The sequence below is a fragment of the Channa argus genome, chromosome 23 (genome assembly GCF_033026475.1).
Source record: "Channa argus isolate prfri chromosome 23, Channa argus male v1.0, whole genome shotgun sequence".
NCBI classification, from domain to species: domain Eukaryota; kingdom Metazoa; phylum Chordata; class Actinopteri; order Anabantiformes; family Channidae; genus Channa; species Channa argus.
Genome location: NC_090219.1, coordinates 9,795,546 through 9,822,994, shown reverse-complemented (window position 1 = coordinate 9,822,994; position 27,449 = coordinate 9,795,546). Strand labels below are relative to the sequence as shown.

Here is a 27,449-nt window from a genome sequence, read left to right as displayed (position 1 = left end):
CAGCTCAGGTGGGAGAATCTGTCCACAGGACAACTATTAGTCGTGCACTTCACCAATCTGGCCTTTATGGAAGATGTGGCAAGAACGAAGCCATTGTTGAAAGAAAGACATAACAAGTCCAGTTCACACTTTGTGAAATCCCAATAAAATATATTTATGGACATATGGACATTTTCAAGAGGTATTTAATACTTTTAGTATTGTTGTATTGTGTGCAGTACCAATACATATGTATACCTTCATAAAAATATATAGTCAAAAACATGCTGCATTTATTACCTCGAAAACTGTGTACGGCCTCAGTTTGTGTCACAAAGTGCAGTGTGTGTGTATATAATATATATGTGCAAAATGTCTCATGCTGCAACGTCTCCTAACCACAGAAAAGAATAACTCAAAATAGGGAAGTTACACACTAAATGATGTTTCACTGTGACATAAACAGAATCTAGACTTGTCTATGTTTCCAGTACTTAGTTGAAGCCTCCTGAAATGGCTGAACCAAGCTGGTAGAAGCTTTATGCGTTGATCAAGGAACCTTCAGCAGGACACGTGGATATGGACCAACACGTTGACTTCTTCAGTGTAAGTCCCTGTGAACCAGAACCACTGCAGCAGGTGTTTCCCACAATTGTAACAGTCTTATCAGCTAAATTGCATAAGACAAACTCGCAGATCCTGGGACGCATTAAAAATAGGTCGTTTTAGAGGTTTTTGTTGTTCATTTTCAAGGATATTTTAGATCGTGTGAACTGAGTTTAAATGATTCGATGCTCAAAACTCTGAGTGTTTCCTGTTGTTCAGTTTCGTATTAATGCATTCTCACTTTGTCCACTGAAATGTGTCTGATTTCATGCAGGCTTTCAACTGCATTTTTGGATGAAGCTTGAAATTAAACCCCCGTTTGCACAGCAGATGTTAATTTTTGCACTTGCAGGGATGTGGAAAGGAGCATACATGTGCAACAGCTAAAGGCTTTCGCGGCTTTCTCCTCCTCTGCATGCTTTATGTCAAAACGTTGGTTGCTGCACCTTGTCAATCGTTCTCAACAGTCCTATGGGCTCAAGGGTCCTGGCACAGCTGTCCTGCCAGTTAAAGAACCAGTTTGAGCTATAAGTTGGCTCATGCTGAACTTTTACATAAGCTTTTAAGCTAAAGCTGCTGACACAATATTAACAAAAAAAAAAATAAGGTGTGACCAGGAAACGGAAGTACAATTTCATTATAAAGATCTTATTGACGAGAAACGAAAAAGGCAAAGAGTTCAAACGGTTTTGGATAAATTAAAGTCCAAATTTCAATGCAGCCTTATATCTAATAAGACTCTTTTAAAAAGGCTATGCTGTCTGTTTGCATTATGATATTCTAACCTAACCATCTGCTGACTCTAACATATGTTCACTGACTATACATGACATGTTTCCTCCTCTAATTCCATTTCTAATTTTTTGCTTTCTGCTTGTTAAGTGACTTTTAGCAATTTTTGTTTTGCTCGTGCATAAAATGGGCAAGTTGAAATAAAAAACTTGAGCCCTGAGAGCTTGTAAATGCCAATTTTACTATTTTTGTTTATACAAAAACTTACTCAAGTAGGTGATAATAAAAAAAAAAAGATGCAGCCCCGGACTCATTTTGGTCCTTTAATTTGACTTTGCAATTAATGTATGAAGTTTCTTTTTAAGCTGAACACAACTTCAGTGTATCAAAAACATATTAATGCATGGTGCAACTTTGGTCTGATATTTCCAGGCTCCTGTGGGAAACGGAACAGCCGCTGACACACCTCCATCTCCTTAAACAGGGTTGTGGGTTGGACACGTGGCCTGCCACAATAAACCATAAAAGCCCAAGTTCACCCCTGCCAGGTTGATACTGCTGGTCAGGATGAGGGGGCTGATCGCTTTCGCCGCGCTGTTTGTGGCCGTTCTCGGCAAGGAGACATTTGAAGGGTAAGTGGACCTGCCAAGGTTTTAATGTGGGGGGGAAAAAAATCTATATGTGGTGCCTATAAAGCCAGTTTTTTTAAATCAAATAACTGGGTGCATTCCAATATGAAGCACATCACATACATACTGTTTTTTCATTTTTGCTTCCTGTTACATTTCTGACGTCTTTAGCAGCTTGTGCAGAATATGGGGCTCACACCGAGTGAAACACAACGTGGACATCAGTGCCTACACAATGTCCTAAAATTCAGCCAGAAATCCTTCATTATAAAATAAATATCTTTAGGTTTGCACAATGTTTGCAAAGCGCTGCACAAGTTTTTACTGATTAACCACTGGTGGGTCAGTGGAATTTAAGATATAAAAGCTGGAAACATAATGTGATAAAACACGGATTCTGGAAATGGAAACACACTACGATTTAAAAATGGAATTTAGGAATATTGCCAAACAAGTGGATAAAAGCATCTTAGAAATGTAGAACATCACACACACACACACACACACACACACACACACACACAGACAGACAGAGTTCTTTATCTATTTTTCATGTACGAACAGATGAAGTTGAGTTTTATAACCACTTAATAACCAGTTTTTATTTACAAAGATTGGTCAAACCTCCTGCGTGGTTCTAATAATTTATAACCTCAGAGTATTTGGATACAATTTATCTAGAAAATGAATCATCTTGCACATTCATGATTCATGAATGATCCCTGCAACATGCGTCATTCGACACACACTCTGTAACCACTCAACCAATAAGCTCTGAGAAACCTCCAACGGACATTTGCCAATTTTTCCTGGTCTGTGGTTCTGCTTGTGTAGGCATCAGGTCCTTCGCATTTTTCCTAAGGATGGTGTCCAGCTGTCGCTTATCAAGGACCTGGAGGACATGATCGAGTTTGAGGTCATCTATCATCAAATAATAAATTCTAATAACGAATTCTCTTCGTATAACAAGCCTCTTTTGTGAATTAGTTGATATTCAGTAAGGCTTAATGATGTGATGTATGATATGTGCCTTTTCTCCCAGCTGGACTTCTGGAGGGGTGTGACAGATGTGTCCATTCCTGTGGATGTCAGAGTTCCCTTCAACAGCCTGCAGTCCGTAAAAATTTACCTGGAGTTCCAGAATATTGAGTACTCCATCATGATCCATGATCTGCAGGTACGACACCTGGAAACGGCCTGTTTTCTCGGCCTCTCTAACCCAAACTTCAGTCTGACTTGACTTTTTTTTTTTGTGGTTGGTCTTCAGGTGATGTTGGATCAGGAGCAGGAGAAGATGAAGTCTACTGCTTGGGGCACTGAGCCCAGAAACACGGACAGTTATGACTACGCCAACTACCACACCCTCAATGAGGTTAGTACACACACTCACTTTAATTCAATAGTTTTGCTGGATCCCTGGTCCTATTGTTTAAAAAGAGAAAAACATCTGAATATTCTTTGTATCGTTCATACATAAGATTAATAATAATAATGTTTTATATAAAAAAAAAAAAATCACAACTGACTAACTTGATCCTAATAGATTTTAACAGAGGGACTCAAAGTTGTGCTTTTTCAAGACCAGGGTTTTGTCTCCGCTTTAGATCTACAGCTTCCAGGACATGCTGGTGGCTGAGAATCCCAGCTTGGTCAGCAAGATCGTGATTGGCCAGAGCTACGAGCGCCGCCCCCTCAACGTCCTCAAGGTAAATAAAACAAGCACGCTGAGACCAGGAAATAATAAAAAGAAACTAATTACATAATGAATTTGAATGAGCTCAAATGAAACTAATACAAAGCAAAGTCTGCAAATGAAACACTTTAGATCAAATGAAGACATTTCTTCCTGCTAAATGAGTGAAAATCTGGAATTCTTCTTTGGTGAAGCTGAAAATGGGAAAACTTTTAATCCATTTCTCACAGGATAGTGGTTAAAATAAATAATATATATGAATATGATGCAACCTTTATCTTAATCCTTGTTGAACAGCATTGGCAGTGCTGCACAGATACTGCCTTTAAAGGTATTTTGATCGAAGCTAACCTTTCTGACCAATAAGAGAATAGCAATGAGTTCTGCTTGAATAGTTAGGTCTGTAACATTCTTATTTATTGTAATTTGATAAGTACAAATACCCGAGGGGCTGTGCAAAGTGTGGCGGAGCGTAATGAACGAAGGAAAACTGATTCTTTCCTTTGTCTCAGTTCAGCACTGGTGGAACCAACCGTCCCGCCATCTGGATTGACACTGGAATCCACTCCAGAGAGTGGGTCACTCAGGCCAGCGGCACCTGGTTCGCCAAGAAGGTGATTGGATAATTTCATCCTTTTTCTCCTCTGACCACTCACCTGCTGCACCGAATAATGTGTCCTTTTCCATTTCTGTCATCAGATTGTGAGTGATTATGGTAGAGACCCTGCTTTGACTGCCATCCTCAACAAGATGGACATCTTCCTGGAGATTGTCACCAACCCTGATGGTTTTTCTTACACCCACACTAGCGTGAGTTTCTTTTCTTTTTATGTTTTGCCATCACTTTCAGTTTTTCTTCTACTTACTCAACCCTCTTTATTTGACATCAATTGGCCTATATGAGAGTAGTGATGTTGAGTATTGTTTTCTATGATCCATTATGTGAAACCAAACTGTAACTTGGAATGTCAACAATTAGACACATGTCAAAAAGCTATTTCATAAATATGTAGAGAGATAAACGTTAAAAAGTGCAAACAAAAAGTGTGATGATTTACTTTGATGTTTCCAGAACCGTATGTGGCGTAAGACCAGGAAGCCCAACCCCGGCTCCAGCTGCGTCGGAGTCGATCCTAACAGGAACTGGGATGCTGGTTTTGGAGGTAACATCCAGGAACATACCCATTCACCGCAATTCATGTTTTGGCTGCACTTTTGACAAAAGTGAAGGGAAAGGTTTGAGGGATTGAATTGAGTACTTCTTGGCATAATCATTTTTAAAATAATTTGTTAAATATTAAGCAGTTTTTTTTTGTGCAGCATGAACTGTTGTTTGTAGGAGTGTGTAATTGTTGCTGCTACCACCAGCTACAGCCTTTTGTAAATTCTACACAAACTGGCTTCAAACAGGAGAATCTCATAAGTGACTTACATTCCAGCCAGCGAAGGACACAAAAGTCACTAGAGCCACAAATAGAACATGTTTTAGTGCTTGAGTCACACAGTAGTTAAAACAGGAAATGTCCCTATGCTCTTCACTGAGATACTTGTACCACGACTATTAGCACATTGGAAACAACCCAAGTACGTTCTCATGCCAGTAATCGGAGAAGCCATTTACACAGTGACATTTTCTTTGTTTTTCTGACGCCGGTGTTTGTAGGACCTGGTGCCAGCAGCAGCCCGTGCTCAGAGACTTACCGTGGACCCAGTGCTCACTCTGAGTCTGAGGTCAAGGCCATTGTGGACTTTGTGAAGTCCCACGGCAACATCAAGGCCTTCATCTCCATCCATTCCTATTCCCAGATGCTACTGTATCCTTACGGCTACACTAGGACTCCCGTCAAGGACCAGGCCGAGCTGGTAAAAACTTCATTCGGACTGTTTAGTTTTGGAGATCAAAATGGGTTCACTGGTTGTAGCTATAAATTGTTGGAGCTTAAATGATTTGTTAGTCCCTAAACAGATTTGATTATGATGTTTCATGATGATGTTTAGTTATATATATTCATATGATATTACAACAACCTCTTTTTACAGCACAGTCTGGCTAAGAAGGCGATCACCGACCTGGCTTCCCTGTATGGTACTAAATACACATATGGCAGCATCATCACCACCATCTGTAAGTTTCAGCAACACCGTGCACATTAAATGTACTTTAATAATTTTAAATAGGCCTGAACATCAAATCGCAGTCAAATGAAAATAACAAGAATAATGTTGCTCTATATTGTAGCAGGGTTGATCAGAATTTCTGGCGGAAATTTCCGTGTATGACTTACAGTGGCAACATTTTGCTAATATGTTATTTCCGAAGAAAAATTCTCTGAACAACATATTTTCCAATAACAGACCAAGCCAGTGGGGGCACCATTGACTGGACCTACAACCAGGGCATCAAGTACTCCTATACCTTCGAGCTGAGAGACACCGGGCGCTATGGGTTCATCCTTCCAGCCAATCAGATCATCCCCACCGCCACAGAGACTTGGCTGGCTCTGATGGCCATCATGGATCACACCTACAAGAACCCATATTAAAACGTGTGTGTGTGTGTGTAGGGTTGAAAACCCGGTGAAGAGGCCATTGATGGAAAATGTTGTTTTAAAACATCATCCATGACTCTTTAGGTACTATGATGACCACAAACAGACCAATAAAAGAGCGAACTTGAAAGCAACAGTTTCTGTGTCTTAATTAGCCGATGTTTATAGTTCAGAGCATGTTGTGGAAACTGCGTTATGAATGGAAAATAAATATACATTTGTCTGTGGCACAGTGATGCTTTATGCCCGTCTTGTTTCACTTTTTGTGCAAATTCCAGTTTTACTGTATGTTTAATAAATGATGTAAATACAGCATGGCATCAAGTCACTGTGCATAAGCTACACACCTAAATGTCTAAATACAAACACTAGAAATTTCACCTGGATCACGTAGGCTTTTTTTTTTTTTTTTTTTGTCAAAGCAGCTTTATTGACATTGAGCGACAATACATTTACTGACACGTTAAAATGAATGTTTGCATTTAACCCATGGCAGTGTGCAGCAACAGTGCGTGGAGGGGGATTTGCACTTTGAATGCAGACTGTTACACCAACAAACGTCACAGGTGACAGGACCGAGCTTCCCAAGATGCTCGAACACTCGGGTCAAGACCGTCAACAAGTAGTTGTGACTTCGTGGTGAACGTCCCATCAGCCAGGAGCTACTGCTTTTAGGGAATTAATTCAGGCAAGCACCGGGGGGAAGAATACCCACTAAACCTCCAAGAGAGAGAAATGGCCAAAAAAAAAAAAGTAAATAAAATCACTTGCAGATGGCCGCTAGTATGCTTATTTGATCTGCCTGAAACTGCATAATGTGCCGGCTTATTCATGCTGTAAAGAGAGCTACAAATCTACCTGAGAACACATTTTAATGTGGCAAATGAAGACAAAATATGGGATTTTAAACGGGAGCGATGGGCCCAGACCCATTTTGTGATCGTCATTGAAGCAGACATTTCCTGTAGCGTCTTAGAAAGATCATAATTTAATTATAAGGGAAGTGGAATTTGGATCTAATTATATGGCAAATCAAGTTAAGCTCTAAAATATGCCGACATAGCCTTTAACTTGTTGGCTGAAAAAACAAATATGAAACATGTCTGTCACACGTGCAGTTATTTGAATCCAATAAAAACCAACTGTTTATACGACTAACTAAAGCAAAGTACCTGTACTAATTCTAATATTGTTAAAATTTTATTGTTTAAATTGCATACGTTAACACAACGCAGCTTTTCATTTGAGTTTTTCGGCCTGGACTTTTTCCCCATTTCAAACCGACACGTTTGACCCTAAAAAAAAAACCTAAACCGAACACAGCTTCAGTGTGTCAAAGACACACAAACGTCCACGGTGCAACTTTTGGTCTGATACGTTCCTGGCTGCTGTGGGAAAGGGAACAGCCGCTGACACACCTCCATCATCTAAAGCAAGGTCAGGGCTCTGACACATGACCTGGTACATTTAGTCATAAAAAGCCTGTGTTCACGCCTGGCAGGCTCACACTGCTGCTCAGGATGAGAGGGCTGCTCGCGTTTGCCGCACTGTTTGTGGCTGTTCTTGGCAAGAAAACATTCGAGGGGTAAGTTGGGCCTATGAAGGCTTCTCGCTGCTACGTAGGATGCGAGTCCTGCATATATACTGCATGTAACATTTTAATAGTTCAAAAAGGAAAACAGGAAGATACTCTGGCACCGAGGAGCAGGTGAATGAGGTTTATGAAGGGGAGGCAACAGGTGAAACCAGTGAGACTAATTAGGCTGAGTGGAGGGGGGGAGACAGGAACAGTAACCAGGGCAACACAGGTCAGAAGTCACAGCCGTGACAATAAGAGTCTTTACATCGTTAATGTACTTTGAGTTTGGTTAATTTTGTACAATCACATGTTGAGTGGGGCAATGTGTGTTTTTGCATTGTCGCTCTGTAGATTGGGAGGGGGCAGCTGCTGTCATGCTGTGGTTACTGGGGGTCTAAAAAAGCCATCACCTGAAGGCCTCACAGAGAGATGGAGCATGGCAGAGGGTAGGAGAGCAGAGCACAGCAGAACAGGGAGAACTTGGGTGGGAGGGCTTGGTGGTCTAGAATGGATTAACTTAAATTTTCAATGCTAGCAGTAGCTTAAATTGCATATTGTAGCTTAAAGTACGATTTTAAGATGATTGTGTTTTCGTTGCATTGAAATACGTGTACTCCACCACTTATAAGAAAGAAATCTTGTACTTTTTTTACTCTTCTACATTTTTGACAGCTTCAGCACAGATCAGACACAGATAAGCTAAATATAATGTATTTTTGTGGATGAATTACCTGGAGAGGTACCAACAACCGTCTGACTACAGTTCAAAGTCGCGGCTTTCACAGTGGAGGATTTGAACATGGTCCGTTCAGATTTCATGTCTCCAGCCTCCCAGAAGTGGCACTTCGCCTTCCCAGCACACCCTCGCAACACGTATTAGACTAATACAACCACAAAGTCGATCGTTCGTCTGAGGACTGAGGTGCTCTGCAACCAACCAACAAATCTTTGCTTGAATAAGGTGTTTGTTATATCCACTGCAGGACTATCATGACAGTCCGTTAGCAAATCCCCATTTAGGTTCAGATCAAACAGGCCTTTCCTCCCTGTTACATCTTGCTGCTTACTGGCATCCTCTTAGTAATCGGGCCTTAACTCACAGTGTGACGATTCAGTGCAGCTCTCAGAATAATCAGGACCCCTCGAACCCCTACAGTACTTTGAGGTGGAGATTCACAAAGGGGCCCAGAGAAATCATGTCTGACAATTATTCATTTACACATAACCCGATCATTTATGCTGTACACACTTTCTGCCACGTTGCTAAAGTGTGAAAATATTTCCTTAAACAGTAAAACGTGAAACTTCAAATAAAACCCTGCTAAATGCTACACTTTAAATAACTTCTTTGTCCTCTGCTTCTGCGGAAATTGTAAAAATGTCTTAGTCTAAGAACACTGTGGTTCTCATTCTGCAGGCATCAGGTGCTTCGCATTATTCCAAAAGATGACGCCCAGCTGTCTCTTATGAAGAACCTGGAGGACATGAACGAGTTTGAGGTAATTTATAACATATTAAGATCTGGTTGAACTCGTAATTTATGTCTTATCGTGAGCATCCAGGCTGTTTGATACAGTATCTGTTTTTTCTCCCAGCTGGACTTCTGGAGGGGTGTGACTGGTGTGTCCATGCCTGTGGACGTCAGAGTTCCCATTCACAACCTGGAGTCCGTCAAAATGTACCTGGAGGCTCAGAATACCGAGTACTCCGTCATGATCAAAGACCTGCAGGTACGACAGGCTGATCTCTCGGCTCAAGGCCTAATTAGCAAGAGTGATAATTAAGAACATTTGGGCTGATTTTGGACCTTTTTCTTGTGTTTGGCTCAAATGGTCTTCAGGTGCTGTTGGACAGGGAGCAGGAGGAGATGAAGTCTGCTGCTCGGGCCTCTCAGCACAGAAACACTGACAGTTTTGACTACTCCAGCTACCACACGCTCAGTGAGGTTAGTGCCTACACTTACTTTGCCCTGTTACCCAATAAAATCACACTTCACACAAATTCAATTGGTTCTAGTATTGAAATAATAACATAATAATTTGATATTGCAAAAACGTTTAGCATGTTTTTATTGATCCTTGATTGTTCTGCATTCTGCCGGAGGGGTTCAAATATAAAAGGCTTCTAGGGTTTTGTCTCTGCTTTAGATCTACAGCTTCCAGGACATGCTGGTGGCTGAGAATCCCAACCTGGTCAGCAAGATTGTGATTGGCCAGAGCTACGAGGGCCGTCCCCTGAATGTTCTCAAGGTAAACAAAACAAACGCGCTGAGGCCAGTAACGAGAGACCAGTTGCATAATATTTAAAAGAAAAAAATCTATGCATCATAAAACTGCTATGCTTAAGTTATGGAAAATACAATAAAATACACATCACACCGCATTGCACAATAACTAATAAATTTCTTTGCACCTAGAATCTGAATAATTTTGAATTTAAACTTGAATTGATTGTTGATTCCCCCCTGCGCGGATTTGAGGAACATTTTTCTGAATCCTTATGAAGAGAACTTTGCTTAAAAGACTTGAAACTTTGGACACAACAAATGTGTTCCTGCTTTACTGGAGGATAATTAACTAATAATACGTTGAACTAAAGTCTTGACTATTATAACTTTATCAGGTGTTCATACATACTGCTGCAAAAGTCTGGCCCATGTGCAGTTGTTCCTTAATTGTCAGTTTTGCTGAGTTCCACTTGCTGTGCACTTCAAATACAACGGGTCCCGAGCTGCTTAACGGCAGAAAGTTGAAGAATATATGCAAATATCCTCTGATGCAGGTGAGCAAGAGCCAATCAGGAGCATAGTGTCGCTACCAAACAGGGAGGAAGTATAAACTAAAAGGAGAAAAAGCTGATGACTGTGGTTTACCAACTTTTGTCACCATGGTAACTCTAAGGCTACGAAGAGTCATAGCACACCATTCGACCAAGCCGCTCTTTGGGATGTGCAGTATTCACTGCGTGGGTTTGCTCAAAGTTGCCAGGCTCAATTCATACAAACGAATAATAAGACAAATAAGTATGTAGGACTTTAGATCAGTCAGCAGCCACACTAAACTAAAACACTGTTGGTGAAGCAGGTGAACAGTGTTTTAACTTTAACCACTTCGTCTTCATATTTATTATTTGCTTGGTATTTACTTGGACGGTTCTCTTTTTTTCTTTGTCTCAGTTCAGCACTGGTGGAACCAACCGTCCCGCCATCTGGATTGACAATGGAATCCACTCCAGGGAGTGGATCACTCAGGCCAGTGGGATCTGGTTTGCAAAAAAGGTGCTTTGAAATTTTTGCCATTTTTCTCCTCTGTCTCTGCAGCTTTGACCCGTCACCTCCTGCACCAAATAATGTGTCCCCATCCATTTCTGTCCCCAGATTGTAACTGATTACGGCACAGACCCCACTCTCACCGCCATCCTCGACAACATGGACATCTTTCTAGAGATGGTGATCAACCCTGATGGTTTCTACTACACCCACACCACTGTAAGTTTCCTACAGTAAGAAATGTTTACCAAATTCTATAACAATTTGCCATTCAGTTTTTCTATGAGACAACCAATTAGAATAGAGACTCACCGACCACTTTATTAGGTACACCTTGCTGGTACAAGGTTGGATTCCTTATGCCTTCCGAAAGTCCCTAATTTATGAAGGAACTGATCCAAGAAGGTGCTGGAAACCTTCCTTGGGAATTTTGGTCCATATTTATATGATTGGTTTATGCAGTTGCTGCAGTTTAAATGGCTGCACATTCCACCACATGCCAAAAGTGCTCATGCGAGTGAGATCTGGTGACTGTGGAGGCCATCAAGAAACCAGCTTGAGATAATTATAACTTTGCGACGTGATGCATTTTCCTGCTGCGAGTAGCCATCAGATGGATATGGTCGTCAACAATGAAACGATGCTCAGTTGGTACTAAGGAACCCAAAGGTGCCAAGCAAATCTCCCCCACACCATTACACCATCACCAGATTGAACTGGTGATACAAGGCAGGATAGATCCACTCTTTCATCTAGTTCACGCAAAATTATGAGTCCATCATCCGAATCTCGTAGGAGAAATTGAGACCCCTCAGACCCTGCAACATTTTTTCGATTTTCTACTGTCCAGTTTTGGCTGAGCCCTTGAAAACTGCAGCCTCAGTTTTCTGTTCTTAATCGCCCATCTGCTCCAAGATTCAGCATGTTGTGCTTTCAGAGATTAACTGTTGGTAGCTAATGGTAACCACAGCTGACCTGATGCTGCACTCGCATAACAGCGCTGTGACGTTTGCTATCATATAGCAGGATAAAATAAAACTAATACAAGTCCAATAATACTCATTATACTTGTGGAATAACAAAAAAAAAAAACAAAAAAAAAAAACTAATGCACGAGCAGGTCTGTTACGTTCTGTCTGTTGTTTCTTGCATTATCAAATATTAGTCCACATTAAGTACATTTTATGATGATCTACCATGGGAAGGGGGAGAGACATCTGGGCAAAATTAATATATATTACTATGTTGACACTTTGCAATATATTTACGCTAAAAGACTAATAATAAATTAGTAATAATGTACATATTGATGCTGAGTGTCTAGCAGGGGTCTGATGCCAGGTTCAAGTTTATGTCGAGGTAAACAGATGAGAAAATCTAGTCATCAAGGTAAATGAAATCCTCATGTCACTAGGACATGCGTATGAAATTCAATATGAAGAAGTATAAAGAGCACAGTGTGATGAGTTACTCTGATGTTTCCAGAACCGTTTGTGGCGTAAGACCAGGAAGCCAAACCCTGGCTCTAGCTGCATCGGAGTCGACCTTAACAGGAACTGGGATGCTGATTTTGGAGGTAACCTCCTGGAATGTACCATGAATGTTGATATATTCCAAATGACCCAGACATGTTCTAGGACATTTACTTACTTTTACCTATGATTACAAAAATCTTAATACAGACAATGACATCTTGTTTATCTGACTCTGTAGGACCTGGTGCCAGCAGTTACCCTTGCTCAATCACTTACAGTGGACCTAGTGCTCACTCTGAGTCTGAGGTCAAGTCCATTGTGGACTTTGTAAAGTCCCACGGTAACATCAAGGCCTTCCTCTCTGTCCATTCCTACTCCCAGCTGCTTTTGTACCCTTATGGTTACACCATGACTCCAGCCGAGGACCAGGCCGAGCTGGTAAAAAAAAAACAAAAAACGGCTCAATCTGTGGAATCAATTCAGAGAATATATAACAGCAAAATAGATGTTAATACATTACATTAATCTCTTTGTACAGGACAGTCTGGCTCTGAAGGCTGTCACTGACCTGGCTTCACTGTATGGTACTACATACACATATGGCAGCTTCTTTGACGCCCTGTGTAAGTAACGGCAACACCGTGTTCGTCGTAGCAGTTCTAGTTTCCAGCTGGAATAATTTATTTTTCATGTTCTCGTTCTCTTGTGTTCAGCTCATGAAAACTGTATTTTTATATATGAAGAACAATTCTCCGAAAAAAAACCATCTGTTTCAACCTTCAATATCTGTTTTTTAGACCAAGGCAGTGGCACCAGCATTGACTGGGCCTACAACCAGGGCATCAAGTACGCCTACACCCTCGAGCAGAGAGACACTGGTACATATGGCTTCCTTCTACCGGCCAATCAGATCATCCCCACCGCCACAGAGACTTGGCTGGCTCTGATGGCCATCATGGATCACACCTACCAGAACCCATATTAAAACGTGCATGTTTGCAAGTGGAAAATGTCCCTTTTAAGACTGACATCATCATCATCGTGCTCAATGATTCTACACATTATATAAACAGTTTGTAATTTTGTGGTTTCCATGCATTAATGAGCTGAAACCTGTCTGCCTTACTTAAATCCAACATAACAATAAATATGTTTTGGCACAGAGTGACTGATTGATGTGGTTTCAGTTCATTTCTCATAATGTCACTTTTTGTGCCAAACCCATTTTTAATGTACAAAGGTTAAGGGTGTACATGCATATTCCATTTTTGGGTGGATAAAAATAAATTCTCTTGCAAAACGTATACTGAGCCGGCTCAAAGCTGGTGCCCTGGCTAAGTGAACAACAATGCTAAATGATGCTAAGAGGTTAAGAGGTAGTCAACTGGATCTAACATATACAATAAGACATAGAAATCGCCTCATTAATGATCTCTCCTGTCATTCAGTCTTTCACTCAGCTGCTTGTTCCCGTCGGCAGCCTTTTGTAAAGCACATGCAAAGTTGGAGAAACCCGGTTAAGCATAAACATGGCAAGGAAACTGGTGTTCTCCAACAGAAATCAACCAGTGGAAACCAGGTCTCCCTAAACCCCTACCCCGATTTTGGAAACCAGCTTTCCCGTTTACATGACATTTAAAAAATCCTCTTTCCGACTGTAACCTGGTTACTTAAGTCCACGTAAATGCACTCGTCGTCCAGCGTTCACATGTAAAACGGGCTTTGGACCGAAGGAGCTGTTTGGGTGAATAGCCAAATGTTTCCAAGCAAGGAGAAAGAAGTCCAGTTGACATGACCCAACCTTGAGTTAAGGTGTAAAAAAGATGGAGAAGAGCACATTTCATACCTAATGAATATTATACCTGCTAAATCTCCCACAATCACAGATGAGACAATAAACACTGCAACATTCACAAATAGACGACACTGTTATTCCCAGAGATGACGCCGTCCCAACAAACGAAAGCGCAGACAGTGACAGTACACGTGATGAAGGAAAATCATGAAAACGAGCTTTGAGGCGAGTCAACATAACTAATAAATTGAAATGAGGAAACAGGAAGTGTTTTTTAAACCTTTTCTGAAGAAACAAACCTGGCAGAAAGACCGTCCTTTTCTTAGTAATTTAGACACATCAGTCTGTCAAAAGCAAAGCACAGCATGGTGCAACATGTGGTCTGATGCTTCCTGGCTGCTGTGGGACGGAGAACAGCCGATGACACAAATCCATCACCTAACGTAAGGATGTGGTTTGGACACGTGACCTGGCACATTTGACCATAAAAGCCTGTGTGTGCTCCTGCCAGGCTCACACTGCCGGTCACGATGAGGGGCCTGCTCGCGTTCGCCGCACTGTTTGTGGCTGTCCTCAGCAAGAAGACATTTGAGGGGTAAGTGGGTCTGTCAACTTAGTGTTTGCATCCACGGCATTAATCATCTGCAACGTGTTGTTTTCTATTGCTGTGCAAACGCATTGTCCTAAAAAGCTACAACCCTATGAGATATTAAGAAATTTGGTTCATTACTCACAAAAAGACGTTCGACTTTCGGGTGAAATTTCAGGATGCACCTAAAATGCACCGTAACCTTTAGAGCTGCTCTTAATTTGACTTTCTCTAAACTATTGACAAGCCCAACTGTTCAATGTTTCAGTTCTTATTGCATAATATGCTGTTCTCTAACAAGGTGATTAACCACAGAAATCACAAGTGTTTGATTTATGAATCGACCACTAAATATTCTGGTTCAATGACAATGTGTATTTAAACGGTCCGCTTCATTATGCTGTTCACATTTTGACATTATGAGACCAAGACGACACCTGACAATTGATCAACAGTACCTGGCTACAAACGTGATGTTCTCAGAGGGAAGTTGTCACTGAGCTTAGTGTGACAGAGTGTCGTCAGCAGGTTGCAACAGACACACAGAGAGACATAGAAATGGACGCCCCTTGGCCACATCCCATGCTGTTGACTGATTTATTGAGAACAGTTCCCTGTGGAACCAGATGATGAATGCAACTCAACTCCAGGCACGTTTAAGGGACGTTAGAAGCACCCGAGTGTCACGTCAGACCAATTGAAACCGCTTACATCTGCATGGCCTGAATGCAAGATGACCTGCAAGGGTACCTGACCACACCACCGGGCACAGGCGTCATCGTCTTGCATGGGCCAGGGATCACGATCGACTTTGATTCACGATTCATTGAGCAGACGAGCCTTTACGGGTGGTGGTGTTACACTCTGTGCAGGTGGGTCTAGTCAATACAGAACTGTATATAACATCATAAATTCAACCATTGTGCCTCTGCATGAGCAGCACAGGCCTGATTTCATCTTCATGGGCGACAACGCCCCAGCTTATCGAGGCCACATCATGAGGGAGCGGCTGCTGGAGGCTAAGGGAACCTCAAATGGAGTGGCCTGCGCTTTCTCCGGACCTGAATCCCATAGGCTTTCTGTGGGATTCCTGTTAGGTGTCGTCTTGGCAGACAATAAGTTGACTTGTGATCAGCATGAGATGTGGTTGTCAAGCTGTAATTGATACTCAAGGACACACGACAAGTTATTGAGACATTGACACTTTTTGTTGTGGTTAACTGTTGTTAGCTTTTGTTTCAATAAAAAGTTTGAGCTGCCTGCTTCTACTTAAATGCCCTACTTTCATGATATAATGTCACTGTAGCATGACGTTTGTACATTTTTCACAAATTTCACCAGAAAGTCAAAAATGTCTTACTTTTTGTGAGTAGTATATCTGGATATTGAATCATCTTGAACATTCTGCAGCTGTGTTGTCGCTGTCCTTAAGACTTGTTCCCACAGTGCACAACCATATCAGTATATACTTAAATAGTCAGGCTGCTCTCACTGTGCAGCTTGAGAAATTTTCAACATATGTGTACCAACCTCTGTTTGTCAGAGAACTTGAGTTGAGTAAAAAACACTGGCTCCTTGTGTGCAGGCATCAGGTGCTTCGCATTATTCCAAAAGATGATGTCCAGCTGTCTCATATCAACAATTTTACGCACCTGATTGGATTCAAGGTCATTTTTAAACAATTACTAATTTATCCAAGTCATTTTTAAAAATAACATAATGTGACGTAATGTAAATAAAACCATTTCTTTATCATCTTTGAAAATATAGTGACATTTTATTAGACTTGTTGTTTGATATAGCATCTGTGTTTTCTACCAGCTGGACTTCTGGAGGGGTGTGACTGATGTGTCCATTCCTGTGGACGTCAGAGTTCCTTTCCTCAGCCGTGATTCCCTCAAGATGTACCTGGAGGCTCGGAATATTGAGTACTCCATCGTGATCGAAGACCTGCAGGTACGACAGCCTGATCTCTCAGCTCGAGGCCTAATCAGCAAGAGTGATAATAAACAGCATTTGGGTAGATTTTGGCGCAAAAGTCAATTTTTGCTTTTTATGTCTTGGTCTTCAGGTGGTGTTGGACAAAGAGCGGGAGGAGATGGAGACTGCTGCTCTGGTCCCTCAGCCCAGAAACACCGACAACTTTGACTATGCCAACTACCACACCCTCAGTGAGGTTAGTGCATACACATGATCAGAATGTTATACAATGAATTTAATTATATTTAATAATCATTAAATTCCCATAGCGCTTTGTTTGATATACTGTAGACCAGGGTTTTGTCTCTGCTTTAGATCTACAGCTTCCAGGACATGCTGGTGGCTGAGAATCCCAACCTGGTCAGCAAGATCGTGATTGGCCAGAGCTACGAGCGCCGCCCCCTCAACGTCCTCAAGGTAAATAAAAACAAACAGGCTGAAACCAGTAAATGGAGACTAGTTATACAATGAATGCTGCCTTGTGTATCCCAACCTGATGCTTTACCCACTGAGCCACCAGGCCCCCCGAAAATGTCTTTTTATTAGATCATTTATACTCATTATTTACTTTATCTCAGTTCAGCACTGGTGGAACCAACCGTCCCGCCATCTGGATTGACACTGGAATCCACTCCAGAGAGTGGATCACTCAGGCCAGCGGCACCTGGTTCGCCAAGAAGGTGATTGGATAATTTCATTGTTTTCCTCCTCTGACCACCCACCTGCTGTACCGAATAATGTGTCCTTTTCCATTTCTGTCATCAGATTGTGACTGATTATGGTAGAGACCCCAATCTGACCTCCATCCTCAATGCCATGGACATCTTCCTAGAGACCGTCACCAACCCTGATGGTTTCTTTTTTACCCACACCGCTGTAAGTTCCAACAAGATTTTTTTTTTTAAGCGTCGCATTCTACGATTCGATGAGATAATCATTAATACTAGTGACATCTAAGCGACATACGTTCAGGTCTCCTTTCTCTGATTCCCTGACTTTGTCAATGATAGTTGTCATACGATTTTAGGAACCGCAAGGTTTTAATATTTTGTATGTTCAAATAGATTAACAACAAAATAAGAAAAATTTGTTACTAATGTTACACAGACATGAATACAAGCGTCATAAGTTTTCCTGATGTTTCCAGGACCGTTTCTGGCGGAAAAACAGGAGGCCAAACGCTGGTTCTCCCTGTATTGGAGTCGATCCTAACAGGAACTGGGATGCTGGTTTTGGAGGTAACATCTTGGAATATAACATGAAACCAAATGTTGTTCTCAGATTCTCTCACCATAAAGTTTCCTTCCAGGAAGCAGAGGAAGCAAATCCGCTGAAATAAACACACTGTAGTCTAGGAAGTGATATTTCCAGAGACCCTCAATATTAATAAATTCTACATGCACTTGGACGTTTGTGTGCAGTCGTCAGACTAATCTTCATTTAGAAAATATTTTTAAACAGCATTGTCCTTGTTTCTCTGACACATCGTTTCAGGACCTGGTGCCAGCCGTGACCCTTGCTCACCCGCTTACAGTGGACCTAGTGCTCACTCTGAGTCTGAGGTCAAGTCCATTGTGGACTTTGTAAAGTCCCACGGCAACATAAAGGCCTTCATCTCCATCCATTCCTATTCCCAGCTCCTCATGTACCCTTATGGCTACATTAGGAAACCAGTCAGGAACCAGGCTGAGCTGGTATTTACACTTTTTTTTTTTTTACATAGAACTGTTTTATTTTTGGAGCTCAAAGTGGTCAAATTAATTTAAGACAAACAGCAGATATATTCTGAGCGTCTTGTCCCCATAAAAATTTGCTTGTGCAAGAATGTAAAACAGCAAACTGAGAAGCTTTGATTGGACATTCTTGAAACAGTTTCATCTCTTTCTACAGGACAGACTGGCTCGGAAAGCTGTCACTGACCTGGCTTCCCTGTTTGGTACTACATACAGATATGGCAGCATCATCAAAACCATCTGTAAGTTTGAGCAACTATTCCTTTGTTTCAAAGGTGGATATAAATCAAATCAATTTAATTTGATGTTATTTACTCCTAGAGCCACTCACTGACCACTTTATTAGGCAATTTATGCAATATGTGCAATTTATTGCAATCTAATACAGCAGCTCTGCCATTAATTCTACTTTACAAGGTTAAGATTTTGCAGTTTTTAATGTTTAATGTTCTGGCTGCAGAAAACATCTGAACCACCCTTTAAGAAAATTTGTCACCTTGTGACAGTTTCAACATAAAACAGTGACATCATAACCTTAAACCTTAAAAGTAAAGGTAGAATTCACGGCAGAGGTGCTGTATTGGACATTACATTGTGTCCCTCATGAAGTGGCCAATGAGTATAAAACACCATCACGGAATATAGCGCATTTTGTATTACAAACATTCTTCCTTCAATCTCCTCATCAGCAGGTTCATTTGGCCTAAGCTCTAAGGTCAACTTGTTCTGCTCGTGCTGCTTATTATTCCAACGGCTTCTTTCTTTTTCAGGATATTTCAAGTTGTTGAATTGACTATGCCCAATGTTTATGCAATGCCTTTGATTCGTTTCTCTCCTATGAAAAAAAAAAAAAACAAATCCTCTGAGAAATATCTTCTCCAATAACAGACCAAGCCAGTGGTGGCAGCATTGACTGGGCCTACAACCAGGGCATCAAGTACTCCTACACCTTCGAGCTGAGAGACACTGGTATATATGGCTTCGTTCTACCGGCCAATCAGATCATCCCAACCGCCATGGAGACTTGGCTGGGTGTGAAGACCATCATGGATCACACTTTTAAGAACCCATATTAAAAAGTGTGTGCATGCAAGTAGAAGAGACCACTGGAAAACAGACACAGACATCATCATCATCATGCGCCATGACTCTTAAAGGTCGATTAAAGTTCAACTTGCTTTCTATGGCTTCAAATGTACATTAATGCTTTTAAACTTCACTCTGACTTCCTTATATCCAAACATTTTTTCTGCTTCTAGTTGTACAACTCCTCCAGATGTTTTTCATCATTAGGAGTTCAGATGATGTCATCTGGGGGAGCTCTGGAAAAGCAGGTTGCCCATCATTACGAACTTCCTAGTAAGAGCAACAAGGCAACATAATCTGAACTGAAGGTTCCTCCAAGTAAAGTCATCTGGAGGCATCTTTCAGTTCGATCTAGAGAGAGATTTTAATATAGCGAAGTCAACAAACCCACCCACACTGGAACCGAAGGAAGCAGTGAAGGCTTCCTTTAAGACATTATGATAACCGCAAAAGTCGTTCAAACCTATCTGAATTACTTTAACACAAAACGAATATAAAATTGTGCTGTTTTTTATTTTTCAGCTGTAAGCATATGTTTCTCACATCACTTTTGCTTTTTCTCGTTTCATAGCTGCCTTGTTAGACAAAAAAAATAAAACCTTTCACAGAGCAATCATGCACTTTATTCATACACAATCAAATTCTGTGACCATCAGCTGGTTAAAACCAGTTAAGACACAACGAAGAAGTCACACGTTTTATAAAATGCACTTCATAAGAGAGTGTGTGCGTGTTATTGCAAAGTTAAACAAGTACAGTGGAACTTGATAGCTCAACATAATAAAAGACCACAAATTAACAACACTGACTTTAAATGCACTGTTGGAGCTACTGTAACTTTTATTACAACCATGAAAAAAAATTCTCATTTCCTTCCAAATACACTTTCAGTGTGAAGGCTCAACTCACCAGTTATTGTAACAACATGATGTACTTTGATCAAAACACACACATACACACACACACACACACACACACAGAAAAAAATCCCATTGGTGTAAAAGTGAAAGCTAAACTTGTGCAGTCGGTTAAGGAATTTCAGTCCAACATTGTGCTGCTATGAAGCCTGTTTTAGAAACGCAAGCACAACATTTCTGAACTTTACAAACCGGATCAAGCTCTGTCACATTATTTCTACATAAATTACACCTCGTGTAATACAGAGATTCCCTGCATATCCTTCATGTCATATCAACATTCAAATATTTTGAATCCAGCAATAAAAATGTCTTAGGAAAGCCATGTACAGTACTTGGTGGGTACCACACTGATGGAGCTAATCAGAGCCTTTCTGCAAACGGTAAATCATACTGTGAACAAATTATGCACAGAAATTAGTGATTCATGTACATATTAAGGTACTGCTGAAAAATAATAGTGTCATTCGAGTGCAAAAAGTGATCGAGTTCACAGATGAGACACTGTCTTATTTTACTTTTACTTATCTTACTGTCTTAGTCTTATTTTCAGTTTTCCAGATGTCAAGGTCTTAATGTTTAAATCATTTGTTAGCAGCTGTAGGTAATTGCTTTTTCACTTTCGTGATGCTTGTGTGATATTCAAAATTTTAAAACAGGCAAAACTTAGGAAATATTCATATTTTCTGTCTTTGTCAGAGGTGAACAGAGCAAAACTAATCTCCACATTTAATGCAGTGTTATTCTTAAGTAGAAGACAACGGTCACTACATACTGGATTAAAAAGAAATGAAGTCATCCACCTATGACTACACAGCAATATTGTGGATGAGAGTTAGTTTTGTTTGCTTTAAACCTTAATGAAATGGGGGACATGTTAACTTGTTATGGAGGTATGTTTATTGGTATAGGTGTGTAGTATTTGTTATTTCCAGTGTCTACTGCTCTGAACCCTGGCACTGTCCCTCCCAGCTGTGGTGGAACTCAGTCGGCTCCGAACACTGGACGCTTTTGACTGGGAGCTGACAGTTGATATGCGGCTGGACATTCGGCCTGCGGTAAACAGACATGCAAATGATACTGAAGCGAGCACAGTGATGAGACAAAGACAAAAACGAATCCTGCTTAGTTTAGCTTTCTCTACATGCAAGATTTCAATTTAACCTGGAATGATTGGATCTCATTCTGGAGAAACTTAGTGTCAAACTACGCTGGATGAAATGCGACAGAGTGGACTTACTGTTGGAGTTACTGGGGATGAGTGTCTCCTCTAGCTGCTCCTGGATCTTGGTCAGCTCGTCTGATGTAAACCGCCACCTCTTCTCTGCTGCCTGTATCTGCTGCTGCTGCTGCACAGAGCTCTTCTTCACTTTCGATGATGTGGGAGACGACAGGCACGATTTTGGGATGGATCCTGTTGTCATCCCTTCTGGAAATTTCTGGGCTATTACCTTAAGACCTTAAGATAAGAAGACACATTGAGCGAACATTAAACATTTTATTTTTTCATCGGTCAAATGCAGAATGAGAGATCTGTGTGACCTCGAGTTATTTTAAATAAAATGAACTGCTTGACAGTTTAAAAATATTAAAACAGTATTTTAGCCAGATTCTTCCGGTGATATTATCAAATGCAGTGATATCAGAACTCACCTCCAGAGAGCATAAACAGGTTCTCAAATCCTCGCTCACACATGACTGTGGCTGCCTGACTGGCAATTCTTTCATCCTCGTCATACACGATGATGATCTTACCTGCCGCATTTTTCTACACAGAGTGTGGGTTAAGTTGTGACTGCATTTCAAAGAGATATGTTACATAAAAACCCCCAAACCCAAAAAACCAAAACCACTTTGTTTATGCTGAAGGATACATATTCCAGCACTTCTTTGGTGTAGGGGTTCATTGTTCGAGACAGCGTGGCAATGGGGAAACTGTGAGCTGTAAGAGGGATGACAAAAAAACAACCTTTACAAAACACATTTACTATAAAAAGCTCAATGACCCAGGCTTATAACTGTCACCACCTACCACTGATGATGTGGCACAGGTTGTACTGGTCATGGTCCCGTATATCCAGCAGCAGATAAGGGCAGTCTGGGTAAGGCATGTTAGTCGGCTCGGGGCTCGAGACCGACTCAATCGGCATCTTTTGATTGTGCTTGTCGAGGTTCAACTCTCCCACACCGTTGATAACACTGATAACAGAGGTCAAAGGTTCAAATGGCAACCGTGGCAACAAATGTGGAAGCCCATCATTCAATCTGCTCATAATATTTTACTTGCATAATGTCGGTGACTGTCAGTGATTGTTCAGTACAATGCAATAGTGATTTTGTTCGGTTGTGTTTCTGGCAGGTCTCAAACCAGTTCATGTGTCACAGTCACTGCACAATATGAGACTGTGGAATGAAACACTTAATGCTGCAGAAGCACACAACTTTCAATGCTGCCCTACTTTCTTTCTCCATCTGTCCTCTAGCCACAAGGTGAAGTGGAAATAAAAAGATCTGCCATTGGAGACAGCAAGTCTCTGGCTCCCTTGGGAACACAGATAAGAGTTCCACTCCTGGGGTCCAGGTTAAAGCGTGAGAATGGGGAAAAGGTGATGCCAAGAACAGATTGAGGAACGTTTTTGTGCGGTGTTCAGAGGGTGGGTGTGTAAGACAAGGAGATGTCCTAAGGGACAAAAAGTGGATGTAAGCTAAAGTGGGAGTAGGGTTAGAGGTGCAGTGAGAGCAAGGATCGAGTCACTCAAGTTAAAAAAAATAATAATCTTTTTGTTTGGACAAAGATGTATGACACAGATATATCTCAAAACCTGGAAATATAAAAATGCATTTTGCTTGGCTACTTGTAGAGATCACATAACTTTGGCAAAGTGTCTACAGAATCTGAAGCAGCTTGCAAGTAAACATGTGGAAAAAGTTTCTACTGGTGCAGCTTCCATGTGCTATAACCAAAGTTTGGTTGCTTAAGTGCATGTAAACACAGTTAACAAGTGTGTGGGGGGTACCGTACCTTAATAGTGTTGACCTGGCAGTGCAGCAGATTTCCTCGGTGTCACCTGCATCTTGCCGATCTGATAGAGGGGACGTCTGTGAGGAACCGTTGGTTTGTTCAGACAGACACTCCAGGTCTGCACCGGACACCACTGACACATTATCTGTGGGAGTGGGAAATAAACATGTTGTCACCGACCGTGACAGAGAATCACATTTGTTGAAGACACACTACCGGATTTTAAGTACAAGTAATATTAGTGACCAAGATTAAATATGTTTTAAAATGTGATCAAGGGCTCTGGTGCAAATATGGTGGTGAATAGTTTCATATCGCCAAGTGAAATTTGACAGCTGCTTTACCTTCCAAGTTAAACGATTCACAGTCATTTTCACTCTCATTTAGGTCTGATACTGAGGCTACCTGAAGTACCTAGTGAGAAAGACAAGGTCGGAAATTTAAAATGCTTGTACTAAGAAACCAAGAAAAAAAAATGACGTAAATTTGCAAAGACACTGCTAAACTTGATAAATGGAAAATTCCCTGTTTATTCTCTAAACATACATCGAACAGGATATTACAGTACTGTAGGAAATAAAATTGCTCACCAGCTGTGCAAATGTTGTAACCTTCAACCGCTTGAAGATTTCATCTTTTCGATACCTGTAATCTGAGCAAAAGGGTGAAAAATCTAATTACAAAAAAAAATAAAAATAAAAAATCTAATTTAGGCAAAGGAGCCTCTTAATCCTGATAACATTCTTAAAAATGTAAAATGACTGTTGTAGCTAAAGGTAATTAACCTTTAACTAGTCTCATAATCTCGTTAAGAAATTATTAAAATGTATTCAGCCATTACTTTTAGTCATATTATGCACGACTTACCTGGCTCCCGCAGGTCCTTATTCTCCTTATTCCCTTCAAATGTTTTGCTACAATTTTGCTCTATCCTGACTGTTTCCATACTACCTCACAACCAAAAGTGCAGCTACTACACTGCCCAGGCTCACGTTTTAATAGTGCTGTTGTGTACTAGCCTAACCTCACTATCAAATATCCTTGCAAGCACCTGAGCAGGATTTTCCCATACTCTGCATCCAGTCTCACAGAGGAATAATTGTGGACTCGATTACAGTCCTCTACTGAAGAGTGAGGGAATCAGTGTCACTTATCCCTGAGAAATCAGGGGACAGGTCAACACCGAATGATCACTATTCACAAAAGAATTGTTTAACTAGGAAAATTAAGTGGGTCTCTGGTTTACTTGTTGAAGTACACAGGCAGACTGGGAGGATAAACCCCACAGATTCTTGGGAAAATTAGGTGCCAAGCTGGCAAATCCTAATCTAACTGTACAATTAATAGTTCATCGTATCCGTGGAAGCGATCTTTTACTTGTGATGGATCATGTGTAAATTGTACACAATCCTGCCAAACACAGCCTTTGATCAACCTTTTCACCTTTGCACAGAGGGGAGAGTGTTTATAAGATGCCGTTAGAATAAAATAATGTCATGGGGGTGACAAACCAGGGCAGCAGTCTAGGAGTTGGTTAATAGAAGCACTATTCTGTAAATGTCAGCACCGTAATGTACCAAAATGAATGCAGTCTTCCCGCATCTGCTTTGATGATATATCATGAACAGACACCGGCTGCCGATTCAAACCACAGTGGGTTTTTATTCCAACAATGACAAACACAGATGCAATCAAACATTTTTTTGGTCACAGATGCAATCAAACATTTTTTTGGTCACGTTTAAAACAGCAACAGTTTAAATTGATGTATACTATAAAGCGACCTATAGACATGTGTGCCATCTGTGGTTCCTCTTCGAAAAAGTTACTTACTTTTTTTGATGTCCTCTAGTCTTTCCAAATACTTATTAAGGCTGCACCCTGTGAAATAAACATGTCAGCAACACAATAAATAGGAAGTAAAGGCTCCTTGAGACATAACAAGTGGCGCTGGCCTGCACATTCTCGTAAACAATGGTAACTTAATGTATTTGCAGATCGACGTACATTACCTGTGTCTAACCGTGTTCTGACATGTTCATACTTCGCGTTTTTCGGTATCCTTTTTTTCATGTACTAAAAGGAAAACATAAAATGTATAACCAGGAGAAATGTCCTGCTAACAAAAGTTAACATTATTAGCCTGCCCAAAGCTTTTAGAAAATGTAACTAAGCTAATCTGGTGATGCGGCGTTGCCATTCTTACAAGTGCGATGTTGATATGGTAACTCAACACGAATGCTAGCTAACTAGCAAGCTGGATAAAATGACTGTGTAAGGTTTATGTCCTGCACTTTATCCACAAACCATGGTATGCCCGTTAATGCAGCGTTATCACCCAGCAGATACATAAAACTCCGTTAAAACATCGTTACCTCGACACTACCGATTCCCCGTTTGAGCGACATAGTTTCAAACCGAACTACCAAACACCAAGCTCCCAAGTTTAACAATCTCGCAGCGAATTCGTCGGTGATTTGTCGGTGGCCCAATCAGGGAAGCCGATACTGAGCCATCGTTTCACGATTCTGTCTCATATGGTTACTACTGGCTTGTTGCTTAGCAGCGAAAGACAGTCCGCCTTAATCACATGCTACATTCACGTTAAATCGAAATAATATATATTATTTGTGGTTACGGCTTATCCCGTGAGATCAGGGTCATTTGTCCGCATGTTAATTTGGCACAGTTTTTACGCCGGATGCCGTTCCTCTCGCAACCCTCTCCAATTTCTCCCGGACTGATAAATTTCTTTATAATTATAATGTTATAATACCTGGCAGCACACTGTGAGTGTTACGTCGCTCACCATCAACAAACGCTATTACTTAATTTTCGTGCTTTGTTTTCTAAGTTTTGTTTTCATTTATAACGAAATATATAACTTACATTCATGAATGACTTTGAGCATGTGCTTTAGATTTTCACCTCGGGTTCTGGTATCTACATGTGTTCTTGGGCGCTCGTAAATGCACCGCGTGCTGCCTCGCTGCTTCAAGATCAAGCCACAGGTTGTTGGAGATGCCGCAAAAGTAGCCGATGTTTTGGCAGCTTTTGTCAAGACAAAACTCACGTCTCGCTTCGAATTAGAATTCAAAAATCGGCTAGAAGTTCTGGCATTTGAAAGGCTGCCGAGCAGCAACGCCGTAAAATCTGGGTTCGACAAGTGAGGTCTGAGACAGTTGTTGAAGGCGCACTGTTTGACAATCATGGAAGTAACGTTACAGAGCAGCGGTTCAACTTTCCCTCAGTCAACATAGACCCCACAGAAAGGACCCAAGACAGTACACGCCCTCCATGGCGTCTGTTATGGTAAGTCTATCGAGGTGTTAATAGTTTATACAAAGCACAATAGCACATTAAAGCATGAGTGTTTAACTGTTGCTTTAATATAATACGCTGGGGCTAATGTTAAGTTAACATTAGCTGACTCGGCGAGTTCGCTAGCCGCGTCTCTATTAAGAGGATTTGCTGACCCGGGCTGTTAAACAAACCTTGGGTCCTTTTTAACTGAGGTCGTTATTACAGAGTATGTTCTTGAGGTTTTTGTGCAACGTTCGTGTGAACCTCTTTCATGGTCTCCCTTTAAACCTCACCGTCCTCGGTCTGTCCAGACCTCTAGCTAGCGTAACAACCTGCTTCCTCAGCGAAGACGGTACCATGAAACAAAGTACGATGGCTTCCCATCACATAAAAAAAAAAAAAAAAAAAAAAACCCCAAAAACTCAGATGTCTTGACCTTTGTGGGTGAATCTCCACTCACTTTCTCGTGCTGTTTTCCATGTAAATAGTAATGCATTCATCTCGTAGAGCCCCA

The 27,449-nt window shown here is 41.0% G+C and overlaps 5 protein-coding genes across 12 annotated transcripts in view; 4 read left to right on the top strand and 1 right to left on the bottom strand.

Annotated features, from left to right (window-relative positions):
• The first annotated feature begins 469 nt into the window (after positions 1–469).
• On the top strand, positions 470–6,318 carry LOC137108487 (carboxypeptidase A1-like). The gene is made up of 12 exons (XM_067493143.1): positions 470–585; positions 1,750–1,949; positions 2,781–2,862; positions 2,989–3,123; positions 3,214–3,318; positions 3,551–3,652; positions 4,152–4,253; positions 4,339–4,449; positions 4,712–4,802; positions 5,303–5,502; positions 5,680–5,764; positions 5,995–6,318. Exons 2-12 carry the CDS (start codon positions 1,885–1,887, stop codon positions 6,180–6,182), a joined length of 1,266 nt encoding a protein of 421 aa, XP_067349244.1. The 5' UTR covers positions 470–585; positions 1,750–1,884; the 3' UTR covers positions 6,183–6,318.
• Positions 6,319–7,614: 1,296 nt separating this feature from the next.
• On the top strand, positions 7,615–13,678 carry LOC137108483 (carboxypeptidase A1-like). Its single transcript, XM_067493136.1, has 11 exons — positions 7,615–7,773; positions 9,185–9,266; positions 9,363–9,497; positions 9,608–9,712; positions 9,915–10,016; positions 10,943–11,044; positions 11,144–11,254; positions 12,521–12,611; positions 12,749–12,948; positions 13,049–13,133; positions 13,308–13,678. Exons 1-11 carry the CDS (start codon positions 7,709–7,711, stop codon positions 13,493–13,495), a joined length of 1,266 nt encoding a protein of 421 aa, XP_067349237.1. The 5' UTR covers positions 7,615–7,708; the 3' UTR covers positions 13,496–13,678.
• Positions 13,679–14,743: 1,065 nt separating this feature from the next.
• On the top strand, positions 14,744–20,306 carry LOC137108482 (carboxypeptidase A1-like). Its single transcript, XM_067493135.1, has 11 exons — positions 14,744–14,900; positions 16,480–16,561; positions 16,716–16,850; positions 16,966–17,070; positions 17,190–17,291; positions 17,453–17,554; positions 17,640–17,750; positions 18,022–18,112; positions 18,369–18,568; positions 18,765–18,849; positions 19,496–20,306. Exons 1-11 carry the CDS (start codon positions 14,836–14,838, stop codon positions 19,681–19,683), a joined length of 1,266 nt encoding a protein of 421 aa, XP_067349236.1. The 5' UTR covers positions 14,744–14,835; the 3' UTR covers positions 19,684–20,306.
• Positions 20,248–27,446, bottom strand: cep41 (centrosomal protein 41). 6 transcript variants are annotated; one of them, XM_067493137.1, is made up of 11 exons: positions 27,396–27,446; positions 25,645–25,708; positions 25,466–25,513; positions 24,223–24,284; positions 23,977–24,046; positions 23,633–23,777; positions 22,643–22,809; positions 22,485–22,552; positions 22,264–22,378; positions 21,851–22,069; positions 20,248–21,663 (listed from the first exon to the last, which is right to left on the bottom strand). In XM_067493137.1, exons 1-11 carry the CDS (start codon positions 27,429–27,431, stop codon positions 21,536–21,538), a joined length of 1,122 nt encoding a protein of 373 aa, XP_067349238.1. In that variant the 5' UTR covers positions 27,432–27,446; the 3' UTR covers positions 20,248–21,535. The 6 variants fall into 6 exon arrangements, with proteins under 6 accessions (XP_067349238.1, XP_067349240.1, XP_067349239.1 ...); XM_067493139.1 differs by lacking the exon at positions 27,396–27,446 and adding an exon at positions 26,522–26,542; XM_067493138.1 differs by lacking the exon at positions 27,396–27,446 and adding an exon at positions 26,008–26,155.
• Positions 26,635–27,449, top strand: part of poc1b (POC1 centriolar protein B) — a 39,151-nt gene continuing 38,336 nt past the window's right edge. Inside the window, exon 1 of one of the 3 annotated variants that reach the window (XM_067493133.1) lies at positions 26,635–26,944. In XM_067493133.1, coding sequence (XP_067349234.1) covers positions 26,930–26,944 — 15 coding nt within the window. In that variant the 5' untranslated portion in view covers positions 26,635–26,929. The remainder of the gene's footprint in view (positions 26,945–27,449) is intronic. The other 2 variants (XM_067493134.1, XM_067493131.1) reach the window with 2 other exon arrangements.